The sequence below is a fragment of the Diospyros lotus genome, chromosome 4 (assembly GCF_014633365.1).
Source record: "Diospyros lotus cultivar Yz01 chromosome 4, ASM1463336v1, whole genome shotgun sequence".
NCBI classification, from domain to species: Eukaryota; Viridiplantae; Streptophyta; class Magnoliopsida; order Ericales; family Ebenaceae; genus Diospyros; species Diospyros lotus.
This window is the reverse complement of record NC_068341.1, coordinates 2,686,266-2,697,734: the sequence shown is the minus strand read 5'-3', so window position 1 is coordinate 2,697,734 and position 11,469 is coordinate 2,686,266. Positions and strand designations below refer to the sequence as shown.

The window sequence follows — 11,469 nt, the reverse complement described above, 5'->3', positions numbered from 1 at the left end:
GGATAATTAAAAGATTAAAAATACGGCCAAATCTATATTTCTATTATTATATTTTTGTATGATTATTTAAATTTTTTATTATTTTAATTATATTTTTAAAATTAATTTTTAAGTCAATTTAACTCCCTATACTTTGACATTTTGTTGTGTGCTAACTCGAATTTTTTGTTGTTTTAATTATACCACTAGACCTGTATTTTCGACTTAATTTTAATTCTGTACTTTGATTTTTTTTCATATGACAAGTTAATTTTGTTGTTGTTTCGATTATATTGCTAAATATGTATTTTTTAGCCGATTTAACTCTTTTATTTTGACATTTTTTGGGTGGCAACTCAAACTTTTTTTTTTGTTTCGATTACACATTAAACTTATATTTTCAAATCAATTTAATATGTATACTTTTATGTGTAAAAAAAAATTAAAGTGAGATGACAAAATATATGTTACACTTTATTTACGTTAAAGTATTGAGATTAGATTGATTAAAAAATATAGATTCAGATGTGTAATCAAAATAATAAAAAGTTTAAATTGTTAAAAAAAAATTAAAGTATAAGAGTTAAATTGACTTAAAAATACATGTTTAGTGAAGTGTAATTGAAATAATAAAAAATTTGAGTAACTATATAAAAAATATAAAAATACATAAATAAAATTATAGGTTTGGCGAAAAAAGTACTTTTATGGTTATTAAATTGAACCGATTCCACTTATTAAATCCGGACTCCTTCATATAGGTTAGATATCTTTAATTAAACCCACTATGCCCACTAAAATGTAACAAATTCAACCTATAATAAATGACATTTCAATTGTTATTATTATAATAGAAATGAGCATTCAAAATATTTTATTACATTTACAAATTGGAGTTGGGATAAGAACCGAGATACTCATTTTTCCACTAAAATTATCATTTTACCACCCAACCATATCGATTAGTAATGCTTGCGAAGATAAGGTAAACTTATAATCGGTTCATAAAATATTTTATATCTCTTAGAGTACCTTAAACAGTCTCTGACATGTATTTCAAAATTTGAAATATGATGAGATCATAAATTTGATTGTCTTTTTATGTGATTGTAGAATCATTTATGTTCGAGCGAACATGTCTTGAGATTTGAATTATAATGATTCTGTTCATTTACCTAAGTTGTGGAGTAGATAGATCATGAATTTTAGAAAGGATGAGATAGTTTGTGCTAAAAATCATTTGTGTATTAAAATTTTTAAAAAAATTTCATGTTATAAAAAAAAGCCTTTAAATAATCTAATCTATAGAACATAGAGAATGAGTTAATGTTAACGCCGTTAATAAAGCTCATATATAGGGCCAAAACCTTAGTCAGTGCAATTGGAAGTGTTGTGTTTGGACGGCTAACATCGAAAACTGCTAACCTCACTGCCAAAGAAAGAAACGGTCAACTAGGGTGAAGATTTCTATATATGGAATGGCAGGATCTGGTTGGACCATACCTTATTAGATCTCCTTTTCCCATACCAAATCTAAGCAAACTCATTCCCACCACCCTCCAGCCTAGCGCGTGTTAATAATTTCTGAAAAAAAATATTTTCTAAGACCCATTAACATGTGAAATTATTTAAATATCCTTTATTATATATTTTTTATATAAATATATAATATAATGAACTACGTTTAATTAATTTTACACCTCGAGTTTCTTGAATTTGAAACCCGAAAGAGTTGTTCTTTTTGTGTTTTAATTTTTTATTTTAAGTTTTAAATTTATTTTTAATTTTATATTTTAAATATCTATTTTGAAATTATTGAAAATGCATTCTTTTTATCTGTAATGTTTTTTGCTTTTTGAAAATTTTGAACATGTTTGTGATAAAAATAGTCAAAATAAATTTTTGTTGTTTTTAGTTTTTTTTATAAATTTTTTTATTATTTTTAAAAATATAAAAATAAACACATTTTCACTGTTTTAAAAAATTAAAAACTAAAAACATTCTAAAAACAACAAAGAAAATACCGGTGCATTCGACCTTAACAAGCATGATTGCCCATTTCTTGATTGAACCAATAGAGTTGTTCTACTTTCTCTACTTATCTTTCCTAAATAAGGTTTTTATATCTGTTTTTTTTTCATACTTTTCTAAAAGTTGGATTTATCTTTTCATTTAAGTCGTGTCTCATCAAAATTAGTGATTTTTTGACCGTCTAAAATTTACTAAAATTTAATATAGAAAGTATAATCAAAATAATGTGAAAAAAGAATTAGAACAAGTATAGCAAATTATTCATCAAAAAACTAATGACAATTTCATAAATTAATTTGTGGGACTCAAACTTCTAAATAAAAAGCTGTCAACTCTTAAATAAGTCGTTTATTCTCGAGATATGCATTGTTGATAATTATTTCGAAAAACATAAATTGATAATAATAAATGATTGGGAGAGAAAAAATTGAAGATGAAAATAAAAATAAACATTAATTATTTGGAGTTTTATTTTTCTAATTTCTTAAAATAAAAAATAAGAAATCAAACATAATTAAAATCTTTCGGCCAAACCCATAATTTTATCTCGGTACTTTTATATTTTTTTCATAGGATCATTATGACTTTTTATTATTTTAATTATATTCATAAATTTATATTTTTAAGTTAATTTAATTAATTTTTTTATATGTTAAAATATATGAATTAAATTAATTTAAAAATATAAATATATAGATGTAATTTAAATAATAAAAAATTAATATTACAACATGAAATATGCAAAAAATTAAAATATAAAAAATAAATTAATTTAAAAATAAAAATATAAGAATATGATTGAAATAACAAAAATTTTAGTGAATCGAATGAAAAAAAAAGGAAAACACAGGGGCAATTTGGCCAAAATCCTTGGAAGATGATGATTCCTCTGTGGAAGCAAGGTCCTCACCATCCACGCGCTTCTATTGCGCGTGTACATCATTCTCACTCCTTCCAATCCAAAGTTTAATAATTTTATTTATCAATTTAACTAAATTCAAAAGCATGAATTTTAAAAATTTAAAAATTGATATATTATACATTTATATTAATATAATAATAATAAATTTTCATTTACGTTAGTGCCGTGCCGGGGTGAGCCCAACATGGCTTGCAGAATGGCCACCCCGGTGCCCATGGCCAACGGCAACGAAATACGGTGTCGTTTCTGGGATACAATTGCAACCACCCACGTTCTTTTACTTTTAAGCCCCAGTTGTAAGAAATATTTTTATTTTATTTTAATTTTTTTATTAAACATATAAAATTCAGTAACAATCCGTACATTAACAACTCGCAAAAATGGTAATAAATAAATAATATTTAGTATGACTAATCACATGATTGGAATTAGTTAATGTAATAAGAAATTAAATTACGTTACGGTACACTATTATTATGGTTATTATTATTATGGGTAATTGGGTAGTAAAGGAATTGAAACATTAGATGAATTATTATTATTTATGAGTCTTAACTGTAAATATATATTAAAATAATTAGAAGTATGTATGGATCTGTAATAAAGGGAATTTTTTAGTTATTAAGAATGTTTTTGAAATGAGTTTAAAGCAATGAAAGCATGAGCAACACAGTATAAATAATGAATTTTATTTATTTATTTATTTATTTATAATGGATACGTGGTTTGTTTGAGATTATTAGATTCCACATAGATAATTAGATGGCTCAAGTCTCCTATGATCACGTTTAAAAGAAGAAAGGTGTCATTAGGGCTCCTAGGAAGGAAGGTTGGATGAGATGGATCTCTTCACGTCGTTATCCATAGAAACAGAAGGAAAGAAGGAAGGAAGGTAGACGGGCAGAGAGAGAGAGAGAGAGAGAGAGAGAGAGAGAGAGAGACCAAGACAAGTAAGCATATAGAATAGAAGAGAGAGAGAGAGAGAGAGGAGAGAGAGAGAACAAAAGAGAAAGACCATGGCCCTTCTTTTATTGTGGGGGAACTGAAGAGGACGTTTTGAGCAAAAGTGCGTCTAAGTTCTCTTCATGTAAGGAGGTGGGCCCTACTCTTCCTTTACACCTCTCTCTCCTCTCTCTCTCGTTTCTGCTCTTCGTAAAACAACGGCGCGGACAAACCCCTCTCTCTCTCTCTCTCTCTCTCTCTCTTTATATCTCTGTCCCAGACACTTCCCCCTCTCTGAACCTTGCGTTTGAAATTTGAATACAGGGCCACAGAGAGAGACAGGGAGAGAGGGTGGGGAGAGGAAAAAACGAGAAGCGAAGCAAATCGGTGCCGTACGCAACTCTTGTTATTTTCTATGTATCTATGGACACAAAAAACCGCAGCTGAAGGCCCTGTATTAGGCATCCTCCGCCAGCCTGCAAAGTGAACCGGCGATTTTCACCGAACGCGGCGCCCGGCGCCGGTGGGGAACCCGGGCATTCTATCCTCTTGGTTTTCGGCGGTAAATCTCTCTCTTTTCCTCCGATTTCTCGTTCGAGTCTGGCGTTGGCGATGGATGATGATCTTGTGTGTAACGGTTGATTGATGTAAAAGCGACGGTCCCTGATTTGGTCTTGTGGGTATTCGATTGATTTGGATAAGTTGATGATGATGATGATCTTGAAATGTTTATATACATATATGCGTTTGCATGTGAATAGAAGATAAGATCTGAAAGATGGGCCGATTCAAAGTCTCGGTGGGTTTCTCCAGGTACTGTTCCTGCTTTGCCTGCATTTCCGGTTTTTCGCTTTCTTTAAGGCTTAATCTTAATAGATAGATATGTACCAATATAAAATATATCTAGAACCAAGTTTTCTTGGCTATTTTAGAATTTGGGTGCTCTATGGTTGAGGGAATTTCGTTGTATCTTGATTCATTTTGTATTGTTCATTGAGGATGTACAGATATGGACAACTCAGAAATAAAAATCGGCCATTTGAAATTTAAACAAAAAAGAGAAAGAGAAAAAACCATTTTGAGTTGGCTTGTGCCAGTCATCAGATCTTGCTAGGCCTGAGGCCGATGATGTTATATATTAAATTATTGCTGCTGGTTGCATTGATAGGAGGGGGCGTGTGCACATATATAGTAAATAGCTTTCCACTTTCTTTTGGTTTTTTAAATCCATTACTCTATTTGAAATCTCTTTTTCTCCCCTTTCTTTTTTGATTTTGTTCAAGTTTATTAATCGTACAGGAGATGAAAGTTTATTATTAATCCAAGGAGGTCTCAATCTTAGCTTTAATCCTTATTGGGGTATAACAGGATCCATCATTATCCACAAATGGATTGAAGAATCATCAATTGGATGCAATGTTAAAGACATTAGCATCTGGAATTTTGGTTTCGTCGATACTCTTCTCCATTTCCGCTGCTGATAATGGATTCCCCCGGTGTGATTGCAACGAGGAGGGGTTTTGGAGCACTGAAAACATTCTGGTTTGCCAAAAAGTGGGCGACTTCTTGATTGCCGTTGCCTATTTCTCGATCCCAATCGAGCTTCTCTACTTCGTTAGCTGCTCGAACGTTCCATTCAAATGGGTGCTCTTCCAATTCATCGCTTTCATTGTGCTATGTGGCATGACACATTTGCTCAATGGCTGGACTTATGGCCCGCACCCGTTTCAGTTAATGGTAGCCCTCACTGTTTTCAAGTTCCTCACTGCTCTTGTGTCGATTGCCACCGCCATCACGCTCATCACGCTCATCCCTTTACTTCTCAAAGTGAAGGTCAGAGAGTTCATGCTGAAGAAGAAAACATGGGATCTTGGCCGGGAGGTTGGGATCATAAGGAGGCAGAAGGAAGCCGGGTGGCATGTTCGGATGCTCACTCAAGAGATCCGGAAGTTTATTGACCGGCCTATGATTTTGTACACCACTATGGTTGAGCTATCTAAGACACTGGATTTGCAGAATTGTGCTGTTTGGATGCCTAATGAGATCAGAACAGAGATGAACCTGACACACGAGTTGAAAGGAAGGAATTTGCCGAACTCTTACAATACATCAATCCCAATTACTGATCCGTGTGTTCAAGAGATCAAAGGGACTGACGGAGTAAAGATACTCGAGCCTGACTCGGCGCTTGCTGCTGCGAGCAGTGACGGGCCTGCTGAACCTGGACCCGTGGCTGCCATTAGGATGCCAATGCTGAGGGTTTCAAACTTCAAAGGCGGGACTCCTGAGATGATTCCGACTTGTCACGCCATACTAGTTTTGGTTCTTCCGGGCGGGCATGGTAGATTTTGGAGCAATCAGGAACTTGAAATAGTAAAAGTCGTTGCAGATCAGGTTGCGGTGGCTATTTCTCACGCCACAGTGCTTGAAGAATCACGGCTTATGATGGACCAACTGGTGGAGCAAAATAGAGCGTTGCAGCAGGCAAAGCAGGACGCAATGATGGCAAGCCAGGCCCGAAACTCGTTCCAAAAGGTAATGAGCGATGGAATGAGGAGACCGATGCACTCGATTTTGGGTTTGCTTTCATTGGTGCAAGGTGAGAACTTGAGTGGCGAGCAACAGATCCTCGTCGATGCCATGTGTAAGACCAGCAACGTGCTCTCGACCCTGATAAATGATGTAATGGACATGCCAGCCGCCAAGGATAGCGGAAGGTTCCTGTTGGAGATGAGGACCTTCCGGCTGCATTCTCTGATAAGGGAAGCCGCCTGCGTTGCCAAGTGCTTGTGTGCTTATAGGGGCTGCAGTTTTGTAGCTGAGATTCAGAAGTCTTTACCCGACCACGTTATGGGAGATGAGAGAAGGGTTTTCCAAGTTATTTTGCATATGGTCCGGAACCTGTTGCATGGAAGCGCTGGAGGTGGATCTGTAACGTTTCGGGTTCACTCAGAGAGTGGAAGTCAGGGAGGGAACGTTCAACAATGGGCGGCCTGGAGAACAAGCTCGTCATCTTCCGATGGCCATGTTGATGTGAAGTTTGAAATTGGGATTAACAACAGCAATTCTCAATTGGAGCACCCAATGCCCGGAGTGCAGTTTGTTCGCCGGAAGAACAGCCACAGCAAGGAGGGAGTTGAGGAAGCCTTGAGCTTCAGCGTTTGCAAAAAGCTTGTACAGGTACGAAAAAGATAGATCGTCATTGTGCCTCTTTGTGCATCTCTTATTGTCTACGAGCAATGCGGGATTCGATTCGTAACTCGTAATTTGTTATGGTTTGTTTGCGCGCAGTTGATGAGAGGCAACATTTGGGTTGTCCCAAAACCAGACGGCTTTGATCAAAGCATGGCACTCGTTCTGCGGTTCCAACTCTCGCCATCCATCGTGATAGGCATCTCCGAGGTCGGAGACTCCGCCTCCGCCGAGTATCCCCACTCGAATTCGCTTTTCAAGGGCCTTCGGGTTCTGTTAGCCGATGAAGATGACGTGAACAGGGCCGTGACACGAAAGCTGCTTCAGAAGCTCGGATGCGCAGTTTCCACGGTTGCATCCGGGCACGAATGCCTCAGCGCCCTTGCTCCGGCCTGCACTTCCTTCCAGGTTGTGCTTCTCGACCTCAGCTTGCCCGGCCTGGACGGGTTCGAAGTTTCCATGAGAATCCGCAAGTTTCGGAGCCACAGCTGGCCGCTGCTCATCGCCTTGACAGCGAGCAGCGACGTTGATGTGTGGGAGAGATGCATTCAGATTGGGATGAACGGAGTCATCAGGAAGCCGGCAATGTTACAGGGAATAGCAGATGAGCTGAGGAAAGTCCTGCTTCAGGCCAACAAAGTCATGTGATGATCCAAACATTCATTAATTAATACAGTCCCAAACGGTATACAGATTTAGCGACTTTCGTCCTCCTTCCATTCTGTGTTTAAGCTTAGCTTCCCCCCTCCCACATTATTATAATTGCAAAGGTAAATTAATATTTAATGACCCAGATAGATAGATAGATAGATAGATAGATAGTTCACGTAACGTAATATTATTATTATTATTCCAGATGAGAAACTTAATTATTATTCAATGACAAGAGAAGGCTTAATTAGAATTATGAAGCAAGTTAGTTGTGCATCATGGATCACATTATTACAATTGAGAAACCTTGCGTTTTAATTTGGGAAGACTTATCTCTTTAACTATACAGTTGCTGCTGAAAAATTATATATATATATATATATTCTGCTTCATTATATCATTCAACGGATTCCCCCATTCCATTCCCAAATGGAAGCAGCTCGACTGCACGTCCATCTATTCATCCCATCTGACTGGATGGACCCGTGAGTCTCAGTGTATGTGTGCTTTGGGGGGAAGGGATGGGTCAAAACATGGGGGATGGAACTGATCGAGTTGGTGATAATGGAAATGAAACGAGAGAGAAAGCATGCATGAATGTGAATATGAATATGTATAAATCAGGGTACGTATGTGGGACACACTTTGTAGTCGTCGTTTCAGTGGCAGCAGCCCATGTGGCCCCTCCCATCCTTTCCCCACTTTCGAAAGTTGCCCCAGATATTTTACACAGGAATACAGCCCCCCTTCCATTCAAATTTCTCATTATAAAACATCATATATGCATATAATATATACATGTAGTAAAAGGGAACCGCTTTAAGCTCTCTACTAGTTCTAAATTCCTTTTTCTACTTATTTGAGTTAATGTAGAAGAGGTTATAAATTACCCACCCAGCTCATGATTAAGCTCTTCTAAGAGTTTTTTTTTTTTTTTACTTTTCTCTCCCTCTCTCTCTCTCTCTCTCTCTCTCTCTGTGGTTTGCGTGAAAATATGACCAAATCTCATCATTTAGTAGAACATCAAATAAAATCACAGGAATCTTGGAGAAAATTTTGCATAAAGAAGGAGAATTACAAAGATTTTTTTCAAAGACATCCAAGTACAATGTATACAAGATTATAATAATAATAATATTGGGGCGGAGTTGACGTTAGATCCTGGGTCTGGTGGCGAGAATAATATCTAGGATTGCTTGGTCTGCTCTGGAGTGTTGTTAGTCAATTCCACTGCTGGTTTTAGCCTACAGCTCACCTCACCAGGATTGGAATCATTAAGTATGACCATATATATATATATGTATATAATTAACGTTGATATCCTCAAGCACACACAATACAGAGAGAGAGAGGGTTGGTGAAATGTAATTATGTTGGGTGCATTTCAGCCTCATCAAAGCTAGGCCATGGATGATGGATCCCACCAAACTTCCTAATTTCCTCAAGGATCTTATCAGTTCCTCAAATAGGAAACTCTCACCCTCACCCCCACCCTCACCCTCGATTCATCTTCCATTTCATCATACAAGTCCAAGTCAGATGTCCTTCTTGCTTTACAGATACAGTATTAATTTCATTATTATTATATTATTATAAGACGGGTCATGTTAATTAATTATTATTATTATTATTATGCCATTAGTCATTAGTAAGTATATGTCTTGACATATTGATTGGTCTATGGACAAAACAAAAGTCGACACAACACAGGTCCACCGAAGATGACGATGATTCATGATAGTAGACAGTAGATTATATATTGGCCTAGAAAATAGGTTCAACCTTTTTAGCTTCATATGTGTGTACATTCATTCCACTTGGAGCTGGCTTTCAAAAGTCCTATGTGCAAAGGGGTCTGTATCTTCTTATAAAATGTACAACTAGTTTAGCCTTTTGATGTCATGGGATTACGTGAAGAGGATCTAGAGACCCCATATCATATAATATATATATATATATATTATAGATTAATTAGTTTGCAGGAATGGGATTAAATAACTAATTTCAAGTTGGCATAAACAAATGAAATGCAAGTAGGAAGGCATATACTATGCTTAATTAATCAAGTTAATGACGTAATTAATTAACATTATTTTATATGGAACCATAAGCTTTGGATCTCTCGCTGAAAATGATGAGAGCTTCCAGTGTTCGTTAGCTTACTTGTACCTCCGCCAGTTATAAACATAAGATTCCATTTGTTTGATTGTAAAATAAATATATATTGTAAGTACCCTGCTCCAATATCCCAATCACCCAAACTACCTGAATGGGACGCCTATGAAAGGAGAAAGAATGAAACACAAGATAAAAACCACAATGACATACATACACAAAAAAAAAAATAGCGAAAACAAAATTAAACACAAGCATGCACGAGGAATGACCTAACACAGTCAAAACTAATAGAGTAAATCCTACGCAAATATCAGAGTTGACGGGGACTGACGAAATTGCCTGTACATCATACCGACTCTGCTGCTAGACCCTAACTCCCTTGCCCGGACCCACGTTGCCATTATCTGGAATGATAGAAAGTAAAGTGAGTCGAGAGACTCAACAAACATAAGGAAAGAAAGACAATAGACTGAACACATCCAGTAAGCTCACCCTAGATCACCAACCCCCAAGCACACACAAACCATGAGACGCCCAACACGGTATAAAAGTATAAATAAAAGCACGTATTAGTCCTTGAGGCTCACACAAGACACACGACACCCAAGTCTCATACCAACCTGTCGCTGCCTCGAAAGGCAACAAATATCGCCAACAAACTTATGCGCGCTGTAATACCCTAAGTCACATTGAATAAGTTAAATTATGCTCATGTAATAAATTTAGTCTATATGATATGTAGACAATTTATTAAATTAAGTTTATGTAATTAATTTGGTTTAAATTAAATTATGTTTATATGACTAATTTATTTAGCTCAAGTATGTTTATGCTAGAAATTATATAAATATGTAAAAATAAATAAATATGTAATAAGGTATAAATGTATAGTATATGTAAATATGTATGTATGTACGTAATTACAAAATTTGTATATGATATACATATATATAGAAATTTATGTAAAAAAAAAAATCCAAAAAATTCGAAATTTGCAGAGCAATGCTCATGGCCGCCTGCAAATTGATTTTTCAGGGCAAATGAGGGGTTTTTAATGACGAAGTGACCTAGGTATGGCCTCTAGGACACGTGGCCGACGGTGGGGAAGCAAGGCACGTCGAAATCGGGCTATAAATAGCCAAGTCGCGCAAGCCCCATGCATCCGAAAATTTTAATTCATAGATCAGTCGATTGGGAGAGAATTTGAGAGATTTGAGAGCGGGGTTTTGATCTTCAACTCGTGGGCATCATTTCTGGAAACTTTGGTGGCCAATGGTGCAGCAAGGAGGGAGAATCGAAGCTTCGCCGGAAAATTGCAACTCGCCGGAGCTGCACCTTCAATCGACGATTTAAGGTACTTTTAATGTTTTTTTTTTCAGTTTTTATTGGTATATTTGGATTCGGGGGGTCGAAATGAAGGGGAAGGGAAGCTTCGTTTGAAGCTTTGAAGCCCGGAGGGGCCGCCGGAGAAGAAACCAGCACGGGCGCGTGGGCTACACGCGCCCGCGAGTAGGAAGACAGCGCCAGCCCACGCGCCCGTCAATAAATAGAAAAGAAAAAAGAAAAGAAAAGAAATAAAAAGAAAAATATAAATAAAAAAAATAAAATTTTGAAATTTTGAAATTTTTTTTATT

The 11,469-nt window shown here is 36.2% G+C and overlaps 1 protein-coding gene across 3 annotated transcripts; it reads left to right on the top strand.

Moving 5' to 3' along the window:
• Window positions 1-4,099: 4,099 nt before the first annotated feature.
• Window positions 4,100-7,768, top strand: LOC127800274 (ethylene receptor 2-like). 3 transcript variants are annotated; one of them, XM_052334790.1, is made up of 3 exons: window positions 4,100-4,687; window positions 5,243-7,054; window positions 7,166-7,768. In XM_052334790.1, exons 2-3 carry the CDS (start codon window positions 5,291-5,293, stop codon window positions 7,712-7,714), a joined length of 2,313 nt encoding a protein of 770 aa, XP_052190750.1. In that variant the 5' UTR covers window positions 4,100-4,687; window positions 5,243-5,290; the 3' UTR covers window positions 7,715-7,768. The 3 variants fall into 3 exon arrangements, with proteins under 3 accessions (XP_052190750.1, XP_052190751.1, XP_052190752.1); XM_052334791.1 differs by having other exon boundaries at window positions 5,174-7,054; XM_052334792.1 differs by having other exon boundaries at window positions 5,158-7,054.
• The last annotated feature ends 3,701 nt before the right edge of the window (window positions 7,769-11,469 follow it).